We start from the raw sequence: 26,192 nt of genomic DNA, 5'->3' as shown, positions 1-26,192 counted from the left end.
TGTCATTTATTTAATAATTTTATTATTTTATTATTCTGCTCTGTAAATGCATTTTGCTTTGTTTGCTTGGCTTTTATTATCACTATGTGACGTCCTTCTTTTAATGCACTGAACTTTGAGTTACACGTCGTGTATGAAAGGTGCCATAAAAATAAAGGTTATTATTATATTATAACACATTACGCTCTGTGTCATCAATGAGATAAACTAGTCATTTAGTATTAACTCTTTAGTCTTCATTTTAATCTGAAGCTCTGCTCATTCAGTTCCTCTTTATATCCTGTACGCAAGATAAAGCTAGATAAAACAAACAAACCAAAACCACCATTATTTTCGCACATCGCGTTTGAACCGGAACCCAAGACGCGATTCTGCATGGGAAGTAAAGAGATGCGAGGGTTGACACGAAAAGAAGGAAGAGGAGACAAACAGAAGCAGAGGCTGCTACGCCCCAAAATCAGTTCTCCAACCCCCACAAGCGAATAAATACGACACGCTTACTGTCACCGAGCCATCGGTGACAATACGGCACGGTCTTGCGGTAACCCAAACGCCCTCAACAAGTATTAGTTTGGTTTTTTTTGGGTTTTTTTTCCCCCAAATATAAAAGATAGGGCAAACATGATCTGAAACACCTCAAAATAAGGACCTCGTATCTGGTAAGAATAGAAACAATTGATTTAATTTTGTTACGTCATTTAAATGAATTTCGTTCAAATTTATTGAGAGTGCGACTTAAATCCTCTCTAGAAAGAACAATCTTCGATGCAACCTATTAGTGCATTCAGAAAACGAGATGGTAACATTTAAATTGATGTCATTCTTTACATGGACACGTATACTATGGTACATGTATAATCCTGTAAATAGCCCTTGTCATGGCAGTGGGTAACAATTCATGGTCATTTATTAAAAATGGTCTTCAAGGTTAAAACAATGGGTTTTTTTTGCAGAACATTTTAGTGTATGTTCCTTTATTTCAGTAAGGAAGTCCATGTCCATGCAGATCACTTTGACCAGCTTCTTCTCCAGCCGCCGTGCGTAGAACCAAGACCGTATTTTTGTCTTGCCCTCAACTCTCCTCCACTACTTTGGCCAACCGAATCTCAAAGACATACTACTGACGCAAAAGTGTCCTCATCAGTAACGGCCAAAAAAGTCTCCATAGTTCAATGCAGCGGCGCAATCATCTATTCATCGGTGACAGGAGCAGTTTGGAGACTTCAAACGCAGGAGCTGCTTTATTGCTGAAGTACGGTTCTGCAAGGCATCCTCCGCGTTGCTTGAAGTGAAGATCAAACTGTCTTTTTTTTTTTTTTTTTTTTTTTGCTCTGGTAGCATTTTGTGACCTTGTTCAGATCGTTACATCACTACGGGCTAATCTGTTCATCAGTCGAACACATGCCGTGACAGACTTTGTTGTGGCTGCAGTAAGACTCGTCTTGTCGACTCCGCACCCTTTCTTCTTTTTGACTCGTTAGCACTGAAAATGGGTCAGCCCACCCGCCACCGAGAGGAAGGTACAGGTTTCTGACATGATTTGGTTTCAGTTAGGTCCCGGCACCATCGCATCCCAGGCCAGGTTGTTTGTCTTATATCACCATTTGACACGGTCCTTTATTATGTCAACGGTCTGACTTCAATTGTCCTAAGAGTTGCACTTTCTCTTTTCCAGATTTCTCCGAAATGACGACAGACTTTTATGACAACTTCGACGACAGCACCTCAGCGATGGTGACTGACGACCCGGGGATTTGCAAGCTCGACCCTGACCCCGCGGAAACCGTCGTTCAGACTTACGTCCATTCCGCCATCTGTGCTTTTGGTCTGATCGGCAACATGCTGGTGCTTGTCACCTACACCGGCTACAAGAGAAGTAAGTCCATGACGGACGTCTTTCTGGTAAACGTGGCTGTATCAGACCTGCTCTTTGCGGCGGCCCTTCCCTTCATCGTTTACAACGAGCGGCACGATTGGTCGATGGGTTCCGGGGTTTGCATGGCGCTGCAGGGCGCCTACAGCATCAACCTGTACGCCGGCATGCTCCTTCTGGCGTGCGTCAGCGGCGACCGCTATGTGGCTATAGTCCAGGCCCGACATTCCTACGGCGCCCACTCCAAAATCCTGGTCTACAGCCGCCTCATCTGTGCCACGGTCTGGGTGGGGGCCGTTGCTCTGTCCATCCCCACCATCATTTACACGAAGCGTATGGAGGAAATCAACCCGCTCTCCCAAACTGTGTCGGTGAGCTGCCAGCTGTCTTTCAGTCACCACGAAACGGCGAAGCTCATGAAAGTCCTGGTGCCCAGCCTTCAGGTCTCCATCGGGTTCCTCCTGCCTCTGCTGGTCATGGTGTTCTGCTACTCCAGCATCATCTGCACCCTGCTGAGCGCGCGGAGCAGCCATAGGCACAAGGCGGTCCGCGTGGTCCTGGCAGTGGTGGCGGTCTTCGTGGTGTGCCAACTACCCTACAACGCCGCCCTGATGACGCACACCCTCTCGTTATTTAAGGAGAGGGGTTGCACGGCGGAGCGGGCGAAGCTGAAAGTTTTGGCGGTCACCAAGAGCGTGGCCTACCTGCACTGCTGCCTCAACCCCGTCATCTACGCCTTCGTTGGCGTCAAGTTCCGGGGCCACTTTCAGAAGATACTTCAGGATATTTGGTGCCTCAGCAAGAGGTACATCTACTCCGGCCGTTCCTCTAACGCCACATCTGATCTTTACATCTCGGGCCGGAGGCCCACAACCGGCTCAAACAACGAGAATGATTCTTCGTTTACTGCCTGAAGACACAACACAACGGAGCAACTACCACAAAGTTGATTTTTTTAAGGTTTTTCGTAACTTTTGCTTTAAGTAGTTATTAATGCATTTGTATGAAGTCTTGCCTTTTTCATGACTGTTGCGCTCCATCTTCAATTAGAGCGGTTGTAAAAAATGCAAGAATAAGCATTATCTGTTTTATATCACTCATTTCTGTTTTGATAAATAACTTGGTATTTTTTGTCCGCCATCAGAGGCCTGGACTCTTATGTAGCATCTGTTGCTGTTACTTCAGTATGAATGTTTTCTGCCTGGATGCGTCAGGCCGTGTTACATTAAAGACTGTTCCTCCGTACATAAAGTCTCTGCAGTTTTAAGCACCTGTATGGACTGTTCCACGTCTGCGTGGAAAATGTTCTCGTCAACTTGTTTCATCTTGTCTTTGTCTTTGACTCTACTGGGAATTTCTAAATCCACAACTTCATGCTCATGGGAGTAGAAGTCTGTCCTCCACTTCCTAGGTTCTGCATTCTCATTACAACACACTTTCTGTCCCTCCATATAGGCACATTTATTTGGAGAATCAATGTTGACTCCCCAAGACTTCCCAAAAATAAGAGTAAACACGTATCACCGCCAATTGTGCATTTTCTGATATGATCTAGATCTATTTTGATTTCTACAGATAATGATCAACATTTCTATGCAAATGTTAACTGATGAGAGTATTCACAGTGAAAGGTTCTGAGCAAACCACTTCCTGAAACCTGACACCATAACACATAGATAACATGAACTTTGTGCATATTTTTTTATTTTCATGCCCCATTTTGTATAGTTAACGTTCAGCTGTATTGTCAGCTCCACAGCTCTTGCCAGCTCTCTATGGTACAGTAAAACATGCAGAGTCCCATTCTTTGCATTTTACAAAGAAAAAAAACAAGAAACACGGGCCACTAGTAATCAGAAAATAAGGAACTGGGATGTGGAAATAGTGTTTTTATCTTAGGTTTCTGGCCCCACCGGGTGAACTGTGTCAAATGATGACACATTGATGATGATAGATAGATAGATAGATAGATAGATAGATAGATAGATATATAGATAGATAGATAGATAGATAGATAGATAGATAGATAGACAGATAGATAGATAGATAGATAGATAGATAGATAGATAGATAGACAGATAGACAGATAGATAGATAGATAGATAGATAGATAGATAGACAGATAGATAGATAGATAGATAGATAGATAGATAGATAGATAGATAGATAGAATGATAGGTAGATAGATAGATAGATTGATTGATGATTGATTGATTGATTGATTGATTGATTGATACATAGATTTTTTTTCAAGAGAGTGTGCAAGTGTGTAAAAGAGTGAACGCAGCCTGCCTAACATCACCTTGTCAGCCACTGGATGTCCTCAGTAAGCTTTGTTCACATTATGCTCTGAGAGAAACACACAGCTTCCCACCATTTACCTGATGTTACACATGCCCCCAATTAACCAATATGAAGAAAAAACAACTATGAGAACATGACTTTAGAGGACAATGACAGGTCACGCCTCACCCCTTCTTTTGCAATTCAATAAAATCTAACTATTTATAAGAAGCTCAATAACCCTCATTGTACCACCCTGAGTAGCACAATGGGTATTTCTTCATTTGTTCTAAGGCTTGTCATATTTGTTATGTGGCTTTGAAACCGCAGGAAAACCGGAGGGTAATAGATGAATCAATGAAATGGGATAAACGTATACCAACTGTCCCTGAAGAAACTGCAGACAATGGAAATGTAAATATTTAAAAAATAATTCTTCTTTGTCTCCTTCGTTCTATCTTTCTTCTTTCTATTCTATCCACTGTGCATTTCTCCAAACAAAACAAAAATTGTGTGTTTTTAATGTAGATGTTAATTCTGTATTCCAATGTTTACCTCGACCAAAAAATCAAGAAGAGGGAGTATCACAGGGTGACCTACAAGAGTGGAGGAAGGTGCACACAGGTGGACTACATTTTATGCAGGAGGTGCAATCTGAAAGAGATTAGTGACTGCAAAGTGGTGGTAGGGGGATGTGTTGCTAGGCAGCATCGGATGGTGGTCTGTAGGGTGACTCTGGAGGCCAAGAAGAGGAAGAGAGTGAAAGAAGAGCCAAAGATTAGATGGTGGAAGTTGAAAAAGGAGGAATGTTGCATGCACTTTAGGGAAGAGGTAAGGCAGGCAATAGGTGGGAATGAACGGTGACCAGATGACTGGGAAACAACTGCAGAAGTGGTGAGGGAGACGGCCAAGAAGGTACTCGTATATCAGGCGGGAAGAGGAAGGAAGGACTCTTGGTGGTGGAATGAGGAAGTGCAGGAGAGCATAGAGCAGAAGAGGTTGGCGAAGAAGAAATGGGATAGTTAGAGAGATGAAGAAAGTAGACAGGAGTACAAGCTGATGCGGCGCAAGGCGAATAGAGAAGTGGCAAAGGAAAAGGAAAAGGAAAAGGCAAAGGAAAAGGCATACAACGAGTTGTATGAGAGGTTGGACAGTAAGGAAGGAGAAATGGACTTGTACCCATTGGCAAGACAAAGGAACCAAGCTGGGAAGGATGTACAGCAGGTTAGGGTGATGAAGGATTATGATGGGAATGTGTTGACTAGTGAGGAGAGTGAGTTGAGACGATGGAAGGAGTACATTGAGGAGTTGATGAATGAAGAAAATGAGAGGGAGAGAAGAGTGGATGATGTGGGGATAGTGGATCAAGAAGTGCAGCAAATTAGCAAGGATGAGGTGAGAACAGCATTAAAGAAGATGAAGAGTGGAAAGGCAGTTGGCCCAGATGACACACCTGGGGAAGCATGGAAATGTTTAGGTGAGGTGGCAGTGGTGTTCCAAACGAGACTGTTTAACACCATCCTGGAAAGGGAGAGGATGCAGGAGGAGTGGAGAAGAAGTGTACTGGTACCCATCTTCAAGAATAAGGGAGATGTACAGAGCTGTAGTAACTACAGTGGAATAAAGTTGATCAGCCACAGCATGAAGCTGTGGGAAAGGGAAGTGGAGGCTAGGTTAAGAGGAGAGGTGGGGATCAGCAAGCAGCAGTATGGTTTCATGCCCGGAAAGAGTACTACAGATGCAATGTTTGCTTTAAGAATGCTGATGGAAAAGTACAGGGAAGGCCAGAGGGAGTTGCACTGCGTCTTTGTGGATTTAGAGAAAGCATATGATCGGGTGAGGTAGTGTGGTATTGCATGAGGAAGTCGGGGGTGGCAGAGAACTACATAAGAGCGGTACAGAATATGTATGAGGGCAGTCAGCCAGTAGTAAGGTGTGCAGTAGGTGTGACGAAGGCAATCAAAGTGGAGGTGGGATTGCATCAAGGATCCGCTCCTAGCCCTTGCTTGTTTGCAATGGTGATGGACAGGTTAACAGATGAAATCAGGCAGGAGTCTCCGTGGACTTTGATGTTCGCGGATGACATTGTGATCTGTCGCGAGAGTAGGGAGCAGGTTGAGGAGAGCCTGGAGAAGTGGAGGCATGCAGAATACATGTGCCTGAATGGGAGGGAGGGCGGCGAAAAGCTGAGAATGCAAGGAGTGGAGGTGGAGAAGGCGGATGAGTTCAGGTACTTGGGGTCGACCCTCCAAAGCAGCGGAGAGTGCGGGAGAGAGGTGAAGAAGAGAGTACAGGCAGGGTGGAGTGGGTGGAGAAGAGTGTCCGGAGTGATCTGTGACAGAAAGGTTCCAGCAAGAGTGAAGGGGAAGGTCTACAAGACGGTAGTGAGACCAGCTATGTTGTACAGTTTAGGGGCTGTGGCACCGACAAAAAGGCAGGTGGCTGAACTGGAGGTGGCAGCGTTGAGGATGTTGAGATTTTCATTGGGAGTGACAAGGATGGACAGGATTACGAATGAGTACGTTAGAGGGACAGCTCAGGTTGGACAGTTTGGTGGAAAAGTGAGAGAGGCCAGATTGAGATGGTTTGGACACGTGTGTAGGAGAGATGAGAGTTACATTGGGAGAAGGATGCTGAGGATGGAGCTGCCAGGCAAGAGGAAAAGAGGAAGGCCAAAGAGAAGGTTGATGGATGTGGTGAGGGAGGACATGCAGGCGGTTGGTGTAAGGGAGGAAGAGGCGCAGAACAGAAGGTATTGGAGGCAGATGATCTGCTGTGGAGACCCCTAACGGGAGCAGCCGGAAGAAGAAGACATCAACCAAAAAATCCCCGCGTGCCGCATCTGGGTGCGTCCCGTTTTAAATGAGGCCTTGTAGATGTGATTTGAGCAAAGATGCACACACACACACACACACACACACACACACACACACACACACACACACGCACACACACACGCACACACACACACACACACACACACACCCACCCACCAGTAAATATGTGATTTGAACGTGGTAGCCTCAGTTCATATACAGCAACATCAGGTAAGATGAGAGCGTCCATTAGTCTTTGGTGAAATGACACCTTGTAAAAGACCATTTTACGCCGGTGATTTACGAGGACCTTGGAAGCCCCGGGCTCATTCCTCCGTAGCCCCTCTCTCGGCCTCACGTTACGGACGTGCTAAAACACGGTAGCGTCACCTTTGGCGCCGCCATGGCGTCCAAGAATACAGGGGATGGGGTGGGGTGGGGGGGATCAAACCGGCACCCTCTAGGGGTGCTGGTTTTATTCGGTCAAATATCTGGGATTGAATTCTGAGATGATTCCCGGGACGTCCAACCAGATTTCTCCAAAGATTCACCTCTGTAGGTCTTCGGCCATGGAGGTTCTACATTTATAAGTTTGGGACATTTGAGATACTGAGATATTGACCTTTGAACCCTGACCAGAGGTCACCTTTGAAGCCCTGTATCTCAGTCATTAAAAGAGCTATCGAAATAAGATTAACTGTTTTGGGCAGCTCTGGACATGTTCTTTTACAGGGTTGGTAGTCGCACAGGGTTAGGATGCACCATAAAAATGGCCTAACATATAAAACAGGGCTTTACAAATTACATATGTAAATTTTAACAACGCAGGTATATTCCCCATATAATTGACCCCTAGTAACACATACATGAAGTTTTTCACTCATACCGTATTTCCTTTTTAGATTTTTACAATTTTGCGAGCTCAGGGGGTAGAGCAGGCCGTCTGTAATTAGAAGGTTGCTGGTTCGATCCCAGGCTCCTCCTGGTAGCATGCTGATGTGTCCTAGCAAGACACTTAACCCCCTAATTGTTATTTTCCCTTGTAAGTCGCTTTGGATAAAAGCGTCTGCTAAATGTAATGTATATAATAATAATTTGATTTTGCTCCTGTAGAAGCCACAAGTCCATATGATATAAACCTTGTTTCAAGAAAAACATGTTTTATTCCTCACTGTTACCATGGAAATATTTACCACACTGGCTTATGGGTACACGGGCGCATTACAGTTATACAATACGCTGGTATTATATACAGTTCAATTGTTTTTATGAGTGAAACTCATACTGAGGGTATGACCCTATATTCTCATTCTCGCCCAACATTGAATTTAATGGACCATTCAGAGAAAAAGTGAAACCAGTATCCTGCTATTACTTTGTGATAGTTAGAACCAAATTTTAACATTTGAAATTTTAATAAATACACGCCGGACAAAGTCCGGACAATTGCACTCCAGGACATGATACAATAGATTAATTGTTGTGACTATGAGCACGAAAAAGCATGAGATGGGGGTGGTTCAGCAGTGTTCTCAATGTATGTGTGAACCATATGTGGGTGTCTCAGAGCAGCTCCCACGCCTCCACTGAGACAAGAATGTCCCAGAGTACAGAGAGCGATGTCCAACACGCCTTGATGTATCTGCGCATGAAATTGGACACAAGCCGGTTCCTTGGGCTGGAAGAGGCCAAAACGGCTACGTTAGTTTAATGAAACGTGTCAATGTGTCGTCGTGTAGCAGTAGGAAGGAGATGGGAGATGTTCAGAACCTCAGAAAGCCTCCGCCCAAACTACCACCGCTGAAAAACCCACCCTTTCCAACTTATCTGCCTTACTTACCTTCAATCTGTTATAATGACTGTCACTATAATGTGACTGTCTGGAGTGACAAGCCTGAAAAAGCCGAATATACCGTAGTACATTCACTCCAGCCTACAACTAGAGCTCTCCTGCACTGCTATTTCCACTGCACTGCTATTTCCTATCGGCTGTACCTACGTTTTATTGCTGCACCTACTGTACCTAGTAGGCCTACCTAAATGAGAAGTAAACATGGGGACAAATGTATGTCATGTATGGAAGACTGGGTCGAACACAGGGGGTTTCCCGCGATGGGAAGCTTGAGTATGACTCAGTTTAGGACAGTGGGTGAAAGGATTGCGGAGGAAGAAAAGAGGTTTAAGAAAGAAAAAGAATGTGCCAACGAAGGATTTAGTCAGATTGAATGTCCATAAACAATGTTGAGAGACTCGCGGATCGATTGTGATTTTGAACAAAATTCTGAAGTTGTGTCTGTTTACAAAATAGAGAACTTTTGGATTATCTGCTGAGGTTAAGGTCCTCTAGAGGTTGAAGTCCTCAAAACCTGGTTAAAGTCCTTCTATAATTATAAACGTAAAAACCTGGTTAAAGTCCTTCTATAATTAAAACGTAAAAAAACCTGAGGATAGAGTTCTAGAAATGTACAGACATCTACTGACGTTCCAATGAAGGAGACGAGACACAGACTGAGGGACAGTTTGTCGCTTTAAAATATATGTATAGGCCACAAATCTTTAGGTGTCTAAATTAGTAGACATCGACTGCGGAAACTGTGCTTTGGCTTGTTTTTAATAATTCTTATGATTAATGTATTTGATTTTGAATCTTCTAATTCTTATGATTAATGGCTTGATTTTAATCTTTTACTCTCTGATTAATGTTCAAATCTTTTACTTTCTAATGCGGTGTTGTACAGCACTTTGAGTTGCATTTATTGTCGGAAAGGTGCTGTATAAATACATTTTTGCTTACTTACTTACTTACTTACAGAGGATAGAGAACGTGAAGCAGGTCTATTTGGGTGGTTGGATTGGCATTAAACGGGCAATAGCCAACTTTTTTGGTGTTACTTATCATTATGAAGTTAATGTTAATTGCGTCATGAAATGTCTATAGAATTATGACACCCTCGCCGTTCATATTGGTTCCCTGTAAGCCTCGCTTTCACTATGCATTCAGATCGCCGCCGGGTACGAACGGTGGAGCGGTCTACTCCAGGTAGATCCTTGTGACGATTTCAATTTAGCTCTTCAGCGAAGATGCTTCTTTCTTCTCTTATTTCCAAGATGGTGCTGATCGTTTGGTGTGGCGCTGCCCCTTTAAACTATTGCAGGGTTCGACCAAATAAAGTGGTTCCACCGGTCAATTTTTCTCACCAATTAGAAATCTAAAATGTTGATTTAAGTTTTGACCACTATTTTTTAAGTTTTCTTAATAACTAAACAAATACTACAGATTAACCCAAAAATATAGACAATACATTTCCGCTCCCATACCAGACCATTACCATTAAAAAGATTCATTTAGTCTCTGGCTCCGTGACTTTCTGAACTGGGGGCCACCAGAGGAACCAGATTTGTTCATATTTATTGTCGTTTCAGAATCCCCAACGTCATGTACGCCCTTTGGAGGAGTTATCTTAAAGACAGTGACGACATACACCGTGCATCAAGGACATATTTCACTGGCTTTATCAGACCAAGTAAAACAGAGCAAATCGTCCTCGTTTATTTTACACAAATGACAACGTGCGTGTTCATTATATTCCTCGGCTCTCTGATAGAGGCGGCGATAATAAATGAAGGTCGGATCTGAGCGCAGGAGTCGAAGGTGAGGCTGAAGAGGGCCAAACCGCCCCCCCCCCCCCCCCCCCCCACCGCGAGCTGACGCCAACCAATCTTGTGCTTACGCACTCTTCCCTTAGTTCCATTCAAACCCAGCTTTTCCGAAAATCTGGATACAGGAATAGAAGAACGTCAAACTCGGAGGGTGAGGGAACCATCAAAGAAGTACTTAACCAGCACAAAACGATGAAGTACATAAGGATAATATAGAATCCATTGATGTTTTATGGCATGGAGTGAGTATTTTGCAGCGGCAAAACAGCGTAAAAAAAGCCTTTTGGGCTCTGAAGTCATCCTCCTTTAGTCGAGAATTGTTTCCAGATTCTGGCGTATTGGCTTAAAAATCTAGGTCAGGCTAATGACAATGCCCATTTGTAAGAGATATTAAGCAACACTAACACAAAACAAGACGAAACGTGAATAAAAGTTGATGACTTAACATTAATACTCCAGTCTTTGGAAATCATATCGATACCTTAAGCGTGTTATATTGACGTCCACTGAGTGCCGTTACTTTTAAATGCCCCCCACTCTCTCCCTCAGCTCTTCAGCCAGAAACAGAATGCGTGCTCACTGTAGACAGCCAACATCCATAAGACGTCATATGTCACATAACTCAGTCGTGTAATCACAATCGCTGCGCTCACGAGGGGTTTAGACACCCATCTCCCGCCCCACTGAGCTTCGGCCAGGCGACGTTTTGAACCTTCTTGCGAAAGGTCGGTTCAGATTCGTGCTCTGCAGAGCGGCCTTGGCCAGGGGGGAAAACGCTCGCTGAAATGTTTTTCTCCGTCTCTTCCCACGGATCGTACCGGGGAACATATGGTGCGCGGTCCAGCTTTATTACAACGCGGGTATGGAAACACATGTGGAACGGTGTCGCGCACGCCTCGGTTTAACGGCCGACTGTGATGAGGAGGGCTGGGGTGATTACAAGCATTGAGATGGGACAGTTTTATACCCCTACTTTCAGCCTTCTCATGTATTACATCCAAAGCTTAGGTTAGATTAGGTCAGTAGTATGTAAACACACATATGCACGCGCGCACACGTAAGCACAGATGTGCTCAGGATTGGCACAAGAAAACTGATTATTATAGGTGCAGGTTAAAGTGGTAATCCTTAACTTTGTTTAAGTCAAGTCAAGTCACACTTTATTTATGAAGCGCATTTCATAGCAGGGCAACACAATGCGCTTCACAAAGAAATACATAAAAACAAACAAAAAAAAAAAGAACATAGTTGTCAGCTGGTCATTTCAAAAGAATGCCCCTGAAACAACGGCAACACTAAAAGCGGCAGCAACAACAAAAACAACAAAAACAACAAAAGCATTATTGTTGGTGGCGGGGTCCGCCTCCGCAGCCTTAACCATCAGCTAGCAATCCCACTCGGTACTGTCTGTGATGTGAATCTTGCTCTCTGACAACATTTGGCGCACAGCTGGAGACTTAGCCGAGGCTCGGGAGGAAATATGTGTGTTTACGTTGAGGTGCACTCCCCTCGTAAAACCTTCAGCTCTCAGCCGTGTGTCTCTTGGCGCTTACCGTCCTTTCAAGGTGTTTTCCCCGCACCTCAAACGAGCCCTATATCACAGGTGAAGGGGGTTATGCCATGACTTGAGAGGTGATGGATGAGCGGGGATGCTACAAATGGCCGGATCCCTTCCGGTGATGAAAGGTTCACTTTTTCGAGATTTGGCTCGTTACAAGGGACGGGTAAAAAGACCTGTTCAAATTTCCAGACGACTCCATCACATGTAGATGAGTAGTTAGCAAACTCTGAGGTTTAATTATGTCTGTTTTTTTCCTTCTCGTTTGTTCTTTATTTTTGTTAATGTTATTGATTTACACCTGATTTGTTATACAGTATATACCATAATGATATGGACAGGTAATGATCTAATTCTCATTCACAAAATAAAAATGTGTCTGTCTGTCAGTGGCGTGCGAAGTCCCAATACCGTGAAATCAGATTACAAAGCATATATCATTTTAGGGGCAGTGGCGAAAAATTCATCATGTCAGAGCAGCCTGAACCCAAGCAGAACTCTGTGGTGTGATGGGTTCAGATGCCGCCTCGCTCGCGCAGATTCTGCCGGCGCTGCAGTCACGGCTCCGCGTCAGGGTTTTGGCCACCCAAGCCTCCGCTGTCGTTGCGTAAATCCGATGACTTGGGAGGAGACGACACCGCTCCTGAGACTCATCACTCCAGGGCTCAAAGAGACACGGTGTGCCGCTGTGGGTGGACATGAGGGTTCCAATCGCGGGTGAGCTGTTGAAAGGCCGCTCCCCAAGGGTGTGTTCCACGGAGATCGGGGCCGAATGTGGAGGGGGCCCCGGTGAGGTGGTGGTTCAGACGCTGCCCTTTCACAAGTCCAAGTCCTGTTCCTTTAATCAAACGGTTGGAGGAGATGGACCAGCTTGGAAAGACTCACCCTCAGACCCGCATCTCTGAAGTTGCTGTCCAACAACTTACCTCTTTGAGCCACTGAGTCTCGTGACGCTTGGTCGTCTCTCCCAGTTATGGACATTATTAAGCACGTGGAAAAACCAGGACTTGTACCTGTGACGGCAGCGACGGAACCGTCTTGCCACCAGGTCGCCTTCACACTCTGATATAACCCCTGTAGTGCCGGGTCACAAGTGTATTGTTACTTCTGCGTATTCGCCTGCTGGCTTTAAGCTATGTAACCGATTCAGACACGTCTAACTCTGTTAACATTTCTGTTGTGTTCGGCATGAAATAAAATATAAAATCTTGGAATGCGATGTGAGTGATTGAGTTTTTAAGAAAAAAAAAAAAATAATAATAATAATAACAAATAAATAAAAAATAAAAAATCCACACAAATTCACGAGGCCCTCTAGTGTGCGAGGCTCCAGGCATGTACCTGCCATGTGGAAAGAGCGCCTGCACATGTAATACATTTAATAGTCATTGAAATGTTTACGTTTGAGATCCAGATAAGACAGCGAGACTGATTCCAGGATTTCAAGGCCCCTAGCCCCTAACCAACCCCTGCCCCCCCACCCCCCGCCCTGCCCCCAGCCCCTAATCTCCCCCCCCCCCCCACCCCACCCCACCCCACCCCTATTAGCCAGGCCAATTCCGGGCCAAGGCAGAGCTGATTAGGGGTCCATGCGGCGGGGGGATTATCACCGGGTCAGAATGGTTCCCTGCTGGACTCCACTGAAGAATGTGGGCCGGCCCAGTCGCTGGGTCAGTCTGCCAGCCGGCAAATCGGCCGGTCAGTCGGTCAGTCATCTGACGGCCAGCCATGCAGTGAGGGCCTTGTCTGCTAGTCAGTCATCTGGCAATCAGCGGACCAGACAGTCGGCCATCACCCGGCCGGTCTGTCGGCCATCGCTCAAATGAGATTAGCTTTGAAAAAGGGAAAAGACAGCTCCTTCCAGTTGTCTCCTCGTCTCCTCCGGGCATGCTCTAACTACTCCCTCAGACTCAGCACATGCTGTCTCACACACACACACACACGCACGCACGCACGCACGCACGCACGCACGCACACACACACACACACACACTGTATTTATGTCAAACCGTTTTGGTGGAACACTCCCCCGCCACTTGTCCCTGACATGTTCCCCACCGCCTCTATTCCAGTGACAGGATGTCATCTGTTTAAGTAATTACAATTAATAGCCCCAGGAAAGAAAGTTGGTATTTTCATGTGCGCCCCCCGGGGAGAGATCGGGGTCAAATGCAGCGCTCAATTTGGCGTTGAATTTCAGCCTTAAATCTCATCAGCGTAACTCAAACAATCGGGGGGGTGACAAAAATAAATAAATAAATAAATATAAAAATAATCAAGGAAAGCTGGTTCTGGAATCACGGGAGCGAGGGGGGAGAGAGGGAACGCGGCGGTTTGAACGTGTGAACGGGCGGCGCCGGTTTCCCGAGGGAGCGGACGTCACGCCGAAGGGATCTGCCCTGCGCGCCTTCGCTCGCCGAGGCTGTTAAACGAGCAAACCACGCGTCCGTTTCCTGACGCGCCGACGCTTACAACGTTTCCAGCGAAGGAAACATGGACACAGCACGTGGAGACGCCGGTGATGCCCGTCGAGGCTTTCAATCAAGCCTGGAGGAAGGACCTCATCGGAGTTTTACCCCGTTTACAAGTCAGCACACATACTTTACGTGACCCTCGACCATTTGCGGGACCCTAACCCCAACCCAAACCTACCAGAGGTAAAGTGAAAAACAAAACAAAAACAAACCCCTTAATGTTCTCAAATGACTCTTTCAGAGAGCGTTCCACTAAATAAAACCTGTTGCGAAATGCAGGCACGTGAAAGCTTGTTTGTAAAGAAAGCATGGCTTGTTCCTGGACAAGCACCTGCGCCGTGATCTCAGCGGGGCCTGCGTGTGGGAGGCGGCGGTGCCAGCGGGCAGCCATCTCATGGCATTTCTCACGCAGCGGGGATGACAGGCTGATCCCTCCGCGTCCGAGGGCGCACAAGCTATTTTCCCCCAGCGGGTCGCCGCCTCGCCGCCTTTCATCCTCCTCTCTCTGGAAATAAGAGTGACATTCCGTTAGCGGAGGGAAAGAATCCTCCCACCTTGGCCGGGGAGAGGTGCAACGCGCCAATTGCCTAAATGAAATTCCAGAATGTGATGAGAAAGGGAGCGAGAGGCCCGCTGGGCGGCCAGACGCAGGCAGCTGCGGGGGCCCGCGTCCTGTCCAGACACCCTAAAGCGCTGTCCGTCCGGAGCCCCTGCCCCTCCAGACATCTTGGAATCCGGACCGTGCTGGATGGGTGGAAGGGATGCCATAACCAGAGGCGGCTGAAACTTCCCCTTCCACCGTCAATTTGAGATCCGATACACAACCGCTCCGTCGGATATGTGGTTTTTTGGGACTTGGCCGCCGTGAGTCAACGTTTCGTGTTGTGGACGACGTCTGGCGTTCCATCCATCAAACACCTACAGCACTTCCTCGCTTACATAGCTGGGTCGTCCAGCTCTTCCCAAACGGAAACCGTGGGGGTTTGATGGGAACAAAGGCCACTAAGTCGGGCTGCAGGGGGAGGGCGGCGCTGGAAGGAAGTTGTTACGGCAAACAAGGACTCTGGGAGATACCGGAATGACTGTGGAACGACCCTATCTGATGTCTTGAGATCTCCCTGTAATAGGCGTCCAAGTGCCTGCAGTAAGGTCCCTCGTTGTCAGCCTTATAATGTCTTTTCCTGCTGAGATAGAGAGAGAGGGGGGGGGGGGCCTGGGCCACTTTGTTTTTTTTTCTTTTTTTTTATCTGTGCAGCCACTGGAAACCTCATTTCCTGGTCCACTTTCCTATCCAGACCCTCCCTCCGCTCGGCGCTTTGGCTGCCAGGGACGACTCTGTTGGGAGAAACACGCAGCGGCGGACCATGGCACCGATTTTTGAAAAAGGGAGAGGGAAGAAAGAATGGAAAGGGCAAGGGGGGAGGGAGCAACAGAAGAGAGTAGAGGACGGAGGGGAGAGAACAGGCAGAGAGGAGACGCGCTGGTTTGAACATTCCGAGGAGAGAGGACAGTAACGCTCACCAGAGACGGACTGCTTTGCCTCAGGAGCGTCAAACTCAAAACTAGCCTGGTTGATCAATACCCATGGGGGTGGAGGAGGCGATAAATGCTCTCCACCTGCTCATGTCTTTGGAATGCGATTAATTCCGATGCAAAAGTCGTCCGTCGCCAACATGAGGACTCTTCGCGGCTCTGCCTATCGCCGGCGAATCCTTCTCTCTCTCTCTGCCTCCGCTAAACCCTTTTTCTTCTTTCCCAGTCGGCTGCGGCATTTGCCGAGCATTACCAGCTAATGTTACATTCCTTTGATCAACAACCTCGGCCAAACGCTACACAGCTGCTTCCTGTTTGTCTAGTTTGCATTTAGAACATTACTTATATATTTATTTATATCTCCGATCTGCGTCATCGTGGTCCTGATAACAGCTGAGAGCCATCGGGAGAACCGGGAGAGGACAGCTGACGGATTCAGGTGAAGAGCCCAATTTAGCCTTTGGGAACACATCAAGAAGCGACTGGTTTTCAAATTCCACCCATGGCGTCCCTTTCATTTTATTTAAGGAAGGTTGAGTTGAATTAAACATGAACATGGATGAGGAAGATACTTCTTTAGGGAAATGACAACCGGACATTTTCCGACCATCCCATACATTCTGGAGCAACAGCCATGACCACTGTGAAGCTCTAAATGCGACTAAAAGCACATGAAGCCGTGTAAAGGCATTTACTGTAATAAAGCCAAATGTATAAAACTGCAGCGGAGATCAGAACCTTTGGAACACTGGTGCAATGGTGATTGACTGATTGTGGTAGACTTTTTGATGTTGACCATTGTCATTGTACATTTTGACTCAAATCAACAGGAGTGAACAGGCACAGTGATGTCCAATGTGGCCTTTTTTCTGTCGTTTATTATTATCATAATAATTATTGTTGAGAGGCATACATAACAGTGCAAACAATTCTTTGGCAAACATACAATACAAATGTCAGATAGGTACTAGATCCACATTGACCGCGCCTTAGGGGACAGCGCTGGTAAACAAAAGAAAAAAAACAACTAAAAAAAACATGTTCAGTCTTGGAGAGCAGTGCATTCCATTGTTTCGTTCGTTTCCGGGGTGGGATTGGAAAAATGAACAGGGTAGAATGGGGTAGGTAAAAAAAAAAAAAAGACAACTGAATATTAACATGATGAGCGGTAGCGCAGAGATAAAGAGGTCACGTTCAACCAAACCTGGCAACCTTTGGGAAGTGGGTGTCAGATCCATACACATACACACACACACACAATTAGAAAAATATAGACACACACACACACACACACACACACACACACACACACACACACACACACACACACACACACACACACACATTGTGAGGACAAAATCTGCACACACATTCAGAGACAAAAGACTTGCACATTTCAAGGCCAAGGGAGGAGCAGTCAAATAAAACCAGTACGAGAGCCAAGAATGACTGTGAACAGAAAGCATGTTAGAGCAGAGTCATGTTGGTGTATAAACAATGAACTGGTACATACAGCAGTTTATAAACTGCTGTATGTACCAGTTTCCAAACTGGTATATAAACCAGTTTCCAAACTGGTATATAAACCAGTTTCTAAACTAGTGTTTAAACCGGTATATAAACACGTGTATAAACCGGTATATAAACTGTTGTAGAAACGAGTAAACAAACTAGTATATAAACCAGCATATAAATTGTTGTATAAACTGGTGTATAAACCAGTTTATAAACTGGTGTAAAAACCAGTATATAAACTGGTGTGTAAACCAGTAAATAAACTGGTGTGTAAACCAGTATATAAACTGGTGTGTAAACCAGGAAATAAACTGGTGTGTAAACCAGTATATAAACTGGTGTGTAAACCAGTAAATAAACTGGTGTGTAAACCAGGAAATAAACTGGTGTGTAAACCAGGAAATAAACTGGTGTGTAAACCAGTATATAAACTGGTGTATGGTTGAACTCCTTGCCAGCATGTCAGCCTGCCGTGCAGCTCCGTCCTTGACGTTCTCAGGGGGCGTCCTGATCCTGCTTTCTCAGGACGTTACCGCACAAAGAAAACAACGGAGAGGGAGCGCCGCCGCCGCCGCCGCCGCCGCCGCCGCTGCCGCCACGCGACAACCACAATTAGCAGGACAAGGACAAAAACCTGGACCGGCGTAGCGTCCAGTGAGCGGCGTTTGTCTGGAAAAAGCCCTCAGTCGCAGCCGCCAACTACCGCCATTTCGCTCGATGATTGATGGCCAACACCAAAGAGAGACCCCGCCCGCCGCCATCTTTGGCCTCCCTCATATGGCTTCCATTATTGTGGAATTGGGGGAGGGGGGTCAGGGGGCTAAAGGAGGCCTGCGTCTCATGCGCGCCCGGCCCCCAGATGAGGTCCGCCCGGCCGGGACATCGGCGACGACGCGGCGATAGAAAACAACAGCCCGGCTGAGGACCTCTTCCCCCAAAATCAACGGCCGGAAAAAACCCCCCCTTAAAAAAAAGATCACTCAAACGCACACGCGAGCGCAAAAAACAAGAGGGATTTTATGTGAGAAGGGGTGAGTCGGAGTGGGATGGGAGGAGAAACTGGGAGTCGATGGATCGAGCGGTTCTTCTATTTTCACGAGGAAGGAGGAAAGTGGTGAGTGGAGTTAAAAAAAACGAAATCCTGAACATTTACACAACATTTAACCCTCTGCTACAACACGTGTGATGAGACCTCTGGAAGACACATTTGGTTTTCTGGAGAAGTGAGAGTAGAGACTGGTGGGAGTATTGTGTTCTGCGTCCCGCGGTTCAGGGACAGACGCGTGAAAAACACTCAAGTCCCAGATGTAAATAATATTTTGCAAATCTTACGAAAATATTCAGTAGACGTTTTTTTTTTTTGTTTGTTTGTTTTTTTTCTCCTTTCGTTTTCCGTCAGCTCCCAAGGTTTTCTTTTGTTTTCCCGCAGGGCTTTCACATTATCTTTGTACGTAAGTAAGTGTTTGTTAAGAAAGTAAAACAGAAGGAGGAGGAGGAGGAGGTGGAAGGAAAAATACAAAATGATAAAAATGGAAAAAAGCACCTTAGGTTAAAACTCAAAGTAATAAAATGTCTTCTGTCGTGAGTTAAAAAAGAAAAAAAAAATTCTCTCAATTGTGTTTTACCATAAAGAGGCGTATAATGAGTGTATATAGGTTGCTTTGCATATTGTTAAACAAACAAAACAAAGAAAAACAATACTTTAAAGGTTTTGTACTTTTGGACTAGACCATTAGTTACAGGGGGAGGAACATAGCACCAGTTTTTTCTTTTATTTTTTTTCGGCATCTCTAACCTGAGAAAAAAATATCTGTGAGACAACAAAATGGCTGCCGCCTTTTTTCGATCTACTTCCCTTTCCGGCGACTCGGCCCACGTCCCCACGACACTCGGTGAAGCCTCGTCGGAGCAAAGGGAGGAAGGAGTCTGTCCACCTCTCTTTCCATCCGTCCGTCCGTCCGTTCAGAAAGTTCAAAAAGTCCATTTTCCGAGCCATAGTGGGCTCGCCGCCAGGAGGTTTTTCCGAGCAGGGCCTTCAGACTGCTGCTGGTCAACACACACACACAAAGAAAAAAAAAATCGAAGCCCTTGCCACGTAAAGGAATAAAAAAAACAATGACAACAAACAAGATGAAACACTGATACCAGGCGACGGGGCCCCCAGTGGCTGCGGCTTCGGGCGCTTTTGACTGTTGAGAGTCTCGTTCTCTGTATCTTCCTGTGTGTGTGTGTCAGTGTGTGTGTGTGTGTGTGTGTGTGTGTGTGTGTGGTATAGTGTGAGTTTGGGACACGGCGGCGGCGGCCGGTCGAGGTTGGGTCCTGAGGAGGAGGGCGGGGTGGTGGGGGTGGTTTCTAGGTGTGGCGGCTGTCCGCTCCATGCTTGCTGCCCCCGGCGCCCTCGTGCTCCAGGCACAGCGGGCAGCAGGCGCCCTTTAGCTTGACCGGCCGCTGGCACTCGGCTGGCGGGCACGACTCCACGAAGCATGTCACCTGGGCGTCCTGCGGGAGGAGAAGGCGGGGTCAGGACAAATGGTCTTTATGGGGAAAAAAAAAAAACCTGCAATGTTACCGAAAGTTAGAACCGTCACAAGTAAGGGATAATGTACAGCCAGCTGATCACAATCGCAAAAATAACCCCGGACAGGGTGCTCCACATCACTTCGAAGGGCGTTATTTTGCGATAATGTAAAAGTAAAAATTTTTGTTACTGTACTTAAGTATTTTTGGGGAGTATCTGTACTTTACTTAAGTTATTATATTTCTGTTGAGTTTTACTTTAATTTAGCTACATTTAGCCCCAAAAAAGTATACTCTTACTCCCATACATTTCACGTGAACAACTTTGTTACTCGCTACTAAATGAAATTGAAGGTAAACTTGTAGGCAGTGTAGTTAGTGAAGGCTAGTTATCATGAGGTTGATGTTAGCCAATCAAGCGTCATATCCAGCAGCAAGCTAAGTGTAAACAAACACTCTCGAGCGTGTGTTCAGCGTTGCCAGGTCAGCAGTTTTCCAGTGGAATTGGGATACTTTTTGGTGGTGAAGCCGGTTACTTTTTTTGTCCATGAGTTGGGGCATGGCTGGGTATGTCATGGAAACCTCGCAGCCCTGCCAGTGTAGAGTTTTGTTTTTGTGACGTTGATACCGAACAAGCCCGGGCAGGTCCCAGAGAGCCACAACTAGAGCAGCCTGTTGGAGAACGATGGCCTATTCCAGCAGCGATGCCCCAACACCCAGGGCCATGTTTACAGCAAATGTTTTCTTACATATCTGATGCGTTTCACGAATGAAGTACCTCTTATGGTTACTGAAAAATACAGAAATATTGACAACCACAATAAAATCAGACCAAAAAAAGTGTTTTTTTCCCCCACAGCATTTACTTTTACTTTTGATACTTAAGTAGTAGAGTCGTTTTTTTAGTAAGTTGTCTCTACTTCTCTACTGTCTCTACTGTATCACTAAATATGGAGGTTGCTGGTTCGATCCCAGGCTCCTCCTGCTAGCATGCTGTAGTGTCCTTGAGCAAGACACTTAACCCCTAATTGCTCCTGATGGCTGCGTCCGTCGGTGTTTGAATAATTGTAGGTTGCTTTGGATAAAAGCGACTGCTAAATGTAATGTAAATAAAATTATACATGAAGAAAGAATGTGTCGGGCTGGGACACTGCCGAGTGAAAGAAGCAGTCAGACCTCTGCTCTTCGGGTAACAGCCTGCACTGTACACCTGGCCGTGAGGCTGCTTGTGGACTTTTTAACCTGGTCCAATGGGAGCCGGGGAGTAATCGACTATTCCATTGAGTTTTGGACCCTCGCAGCAGAGAGCGAATGGAATTCCTCATTACTGGCTGATGACTTTTCCCACGGGCTTTCTGATGTCATCAAAGACTAACTGGCGGCTCTGGACCCGCCGGCAGATATGAACACTCATTGCTATGGCCATCCACATCAACGGACGTCTCCTGGAGCGGAGGCGTGAGAGGGCAATGACCAGTCATTCCCGAGGTCTTCCGCGACCACCAGCATCGTCTCCTCCTTCCTTGTTGGATCGTACCTCGAGCACCCGTAGCGGCTCGGCCCGATGCCTTAGCCCCCGAGGGCTGGACTATACTCCCTGTCCATCCCCTAGACAAAGGCCATGGAAGCTTACATACAGGAGTCGTTGGCGGCGGGTATTATTCGTTCCTCTTCATCTCCAGCCAGAGCGGGCTTATTCTTTGTAGGGAAGAAAGACAAGTCACTGTGACCCTGCATCGACTACCGTGGTCTGAACAATATAACAGTGAAGAACAGGTACCCCCTTCCACCCATATCTTCTGTTTTCGAACTCCTGCAGGGGGCAACCATGTTCACCAAGCTGGATCTCTGGAAAGCTTATCATCTCCGCATCTAGGAGGGAAATAAATGTAAAACCTGGTCCCTGGTCATGCCTTCCTCCTCCACTGCTCCTGCAGTGTTCCAGGCTATGTTGAATCCTGTTCTCAGAGACTTTATTGATGTATTTGTTTTTGTCTACTTGGATGATATCCTTATATTCCTCTACATCTGAGCAGGAGCACGTCGGCCATGACAAGTGTGTTTCTGGAGAACAAGCTGTTCGTAAAGGCCGAGAAGTGCGAATTCCATGCGCCCAAGGTCTTCTTCTTAGGCTTTGTGATTGCTGAAGGGAACGTTCAGATGGACCCAGTTCAGGCGGTCATCGACTGACCTCCCTAAGTTTTCCTTTCCTCTGGTCACCTGCGAGGGACAAGGCCTTCAGCAAGTCAAAGAGACGGTTCACCTCCTCACCCACTATTAACCTGCCTGACCCCATCTGTCAGTTTGTGGTGGAGGTGGATGCCTCAGATTTCGCTGTAGGGGCCACACTCTCCTATAAAGCTGCTGTCGACCATAAACTTCACTCGTGTGCGTTCTTCTCTTGCAAGTTATCCCCCGCAGAGCGTAATTATGACATTGGGAATCGGGAGCTGTTGGCAGTCAAGATGCTGTTTGAGGAGTGGAGGCACCGGTTGGAGGTAGCAGAGCAAGCGTTTATATTCTGGACTGACCACAAGAACCTCGACTACATCAGGTCAGCCAAGTGGCTGAGTCCCAGACAGCCCAGGAGGGCGCTGTTTTTTTAAATCTATTTGACTTTTCTCTTTAATACCACCCGGGATCAAGGAACACCAAACCTGATGCCCTTTCTTGTGTCTATCAAGCTCATCCTTCACAGCCAGAGAAGATTCTGCTCCGATCCCGCATAGTCAGTGTGGTTACCTGAGAGGTGGAGCAGAAGGTAAGGCCATAACCCAGCACTTGCCCTGATAACCACCTTTTTGTGCCAGCCGATGTACAGTGTACTCTCAGGTTCTGCAGTGGGGTCACTCCTCCTGGTTAGCTTGCCATCCAGGAGTAGCCAGGCCTCTCTTCCTTCTCTAACATCTTTTCTGGAGGGAATCCATGAATCGGCAGACCCAGGAGTTTGTGGCCGCATGTCCTGTATGCTCACAGAAGAAGAACTGCCGTCAAGCCCTAGCTGGTCTCCTCCGGCCTCTGCACATTCGGTCGTCCTTGGTCCCATTTCTCTCTGGACTTCGTCACTCACATTGGAAGGTAACACTACTATCCTCACTGTGGTAGATAGGCTCTCCAAGGCTGCTCAGTTTATTCCGCTGCCTAAATTGTCCACAGCCACAAAGATGGCCAAAGTCGTGCTAAATCGAGTGTTTTGGAGTGCACGGCCTCTCTAGAGACATTGTCTCTGATAGGGGGCCTCAAATCACTTCTCTTTTCTGGACTAAGTTTTGCAGTCTGCTGGGGGCCACAGTCAGCCATTTGGGTTTCCATCTCCAGTCCAATGGCCAGACGGAAAGGATGAACCATGGAGACCGTGCTGCGCTGCATGGTTTCACGGAATCCTACCTCATGGTCCAGACAACTGTTATAGGTAGAATATGCCCATAACACCATGCCCAGCTCTGCTACCAGCCTCTCTCCATTCCAGTGATCCCGGGGTTATCAGCCTCCTCTGTTTCCCGAGCAGGAAAACGAGGCCAGTGTCCCATCTGTTCAAGCCTTCATCCGGCAGTGCCAACGTACCTGGCAGCTGGCCCGTGCCATTCTACCACGCACCTCTGACTGTTATCGGAGATCAGCCAACCGTCGCCACACCCCTGCTCCCGCCAACACTCTGGCACAGAAGGTCTAGCTCTCTACGCGAGACTTACCCCTCCAGGTTGAATTCAGAAAGCTGGCCTGACGCTTTGTAGGGCCTTCCACGTCTCTCGACTCATGCCGCTTAAGGAGAGTCCACTTCAGATTGTCTCCTGCATTATGCTGAGCTTTCCCGCATTACTACCTGTTTCCTGTACCTTCTGTCCGAACCTCTGCCTAATTCCCTTGACTCTGATTCTCTGCCTGTTTCCCTGGACCCTGATTCTCTGCCTGTTCCCTGCCGGACAAGTTACTTTGACTGATCTCCTGGTTTTGACCACTGCCTGTTATATGGAATAAACCTTGTGGACTTCGACCTCTTACCTGTTTTTGTGTCATGCTTATGGGTTCGCATCCATTCAGAGTCAGTGAGCATAAGAGAATGTCGATTTGAAATTATTTTATAACTCGTATGCCTAATGTGGCGGCGCTATCGCTTCCTGTCCACAACAACTTAGCAAACTATTCTGTGAACAAAAAACAAATTTGACCTCCATATGGCGAACCTATTTACTGTTAGTTAATGTGAAATCTGTAATTCTATGTTTTCCAAATGTCGAGGGAATTTGAGGCCAATTGTTAGAACTGTTGCAATAAATATAATGTGAATTTCCATAATTTGAGGAAAAGTAATAACTGTACCCAAAGTTTTATGTTCCAATATTCAAAGTCAATAGATAGCTCTTCTATAAGTTGTATGTGTATTATAAACGTATACTATGATACTGGCATAAAATGAAGACGAAAGACAATTTAATTATTCATTGCAGGTGTAAAATGTCATGATGGTGACTCTTGAAAATTATGATGTTGGTATTGATTTGAGCCAAAGTGTCCCTTTTGCATTGTTATATTTCGCTCTTCCAAAACTCACCAAATGTAATTGTTGATCAAATTGAGCAATTCTACAGAGGACAGGCTGGGTAGGTTAAGAGACAGAAATCCAGGAAAAACGTGGGTAATAAAATAAAATGAGAAAAATGCCAAGAATGACAGGTGCGGGAAAAAAGGAGTAGGGGTAAATTGAAACGACAGCGGAACGGAGCGGGGGAGGAAAGAGAACAGTAGAGAAGAGAGGAGAAGAGAAAAGAGGGAGATTGACAGCAATGTGAACGCCAGGTCTGGCAGGCGAACGCCTTCACCAGCCAGCGAACTGACAAACACCCACACACCCCCACACCCACACACTGATGCCATTGCCAAAAGGTGCTGGAGGAGATGAAACATTGGCAAGGGTGCCGTACAACTCCCCAACCCCCATACACACCCACACTGAATTTAGCCTGTTTCCAGGGAAGCAAAGGTGTGAAAAAAACCTAATTAAAATGACCCATCGAAGGCAAGGTTTGTGTGTTTTTTTGTATATTTTCTTTTATTAGCTCATTCTCACCCTATGTATTATGTATTTAATTATTTTCTTATTATTTTCTAATTATTTTATATATTATTTTATTATTCTACTCCATTTTATACTCATTGAAGATTTGGAGATACCATCCCAACAGGAGAATTTGAGGATCGCATTGACTGGAGTAATAATAGACTCCATAATAATAATAATCTGTGTACTCTGTTTAAGTGATGAATAGCTTGAAAATGAAGTGAAATTAAGAGCAGTAATTCAAGAGAAATCCTCCGCTTAAACGCTGAATTGATGAGTAGGCGTATAGTATAATACTGAATGCAGTTTGCTTTGATTGTTGCAATTTGATGTCCTTCGTTTAATGTAAAGCACTTTGAGTTGCATGTTGTGTATGACAGGTGCAATACAAATAAAGATTATTAATCAGGCGTAGCTTGCGGAGTTGACGCGGTGTGTATCAATTGTGTGTACGGTATCCAACGCACTCTGCATTCGCACGTGGTGCAGGCATCGCTTTTCCATTGCTCTCCGTCCGTCCGCTCGCGGCCCTCTGAATCAGTGCAGTCTGTCTTGCTCAGACGGGCTTCAAGTCTTTTAATCTGCGTGGAGAAAAGACACGGACAGAGGTTCAGACTGAAATCCTGAGACAGGAACGATCCTGCGGCATCGGCAGCATTAGCGAGAAATATGGTTCTTGAGTAAAACTTAAGAACTTCAAACTTATGAATCTACTTTTTGTACAAAGTATATAAATTCAGCTTTAGCTAATGGAATAAATCAATTGCGATCCTAAATGCTGTTAGGATGTCATCCTCCAATGTGTTTCAGAACAAAATCACAAAAATAAATGAATAATGGTATGTCCCTTTAAAATACCCCAAACTTGTTCATCATTTTACTCGCTATGGCATTAAAAGAGTGA

General features: G+C 46.1%; 2 protein-coding genes across 3 annotated transcripts in view; one reads left to right on the top strand and one right to left on the bottom strand.

The window, feature by feature from the left end:
• Positions 1-1,489: 1,489 nt before the first annotated feature.
• On the top strand, positions 1,490-2,787 carry ccr6b (chemokine (C-C motif) receptor 6b; the record flags this gene model as incomplete). Its single annotated transcript, XM_080012054.1, has 2 exons — positions 1,490-1,520; positions 1,676-2,787. The coding sequence occupies 2 exons, from the start codon at positions 1,490-1,492 to the stop codon at positions 2,785-2,787; spliced, it is 1,143 nt and encodes a 380-aa protein (XP_079868180.1).
• A 14,261-nt stretch (positions 2,788-17,048) lies between these two features.
• The window catches only part of pxdn (peroxidasin), a gene marked incomplete at its 5' end in the record, with an annotated part of 64,838 nt that continues 55,694 nt past the window's right edge, over positions 17,049-26,192 (bottom strand). The window contains 3 exons of one of the 2 annotated variants that reach the window (XR_013844451.1): positions 17,049-19,755; positions 19,858-20,211; positions 25,756-25,869. Coding sequence is in view for 1 of the 2 variants with exons in the window: in XM_080012182.1 (XP_079868308.1) it covers positions 20,065-20,211; positions 25,756-25,869 (261 nt within the window). Of the gene's footprint in view, positions 20,212-25,755; positions 25,870-26,192 lie in introns of both variants that reach the window. The other variant, XM_080012182.1, reaches the window with a different exon arrangement.

This window comes from Zeus faber (assembly GCF_960531495.2).
Source record: "Zeus faber genome assembly, chromosome: 13".
In the NCBI taxonomy this organism is placed as follows: domain Eukaryota; kingdom Metazoa; phylum Chordata; class Actinopteri; order Zeiformes; family Zeidae; genus Zeus; species Zeus faber.
This window is presented reverse-complemented; position numbering and strand designations above follow the sequence as displayed.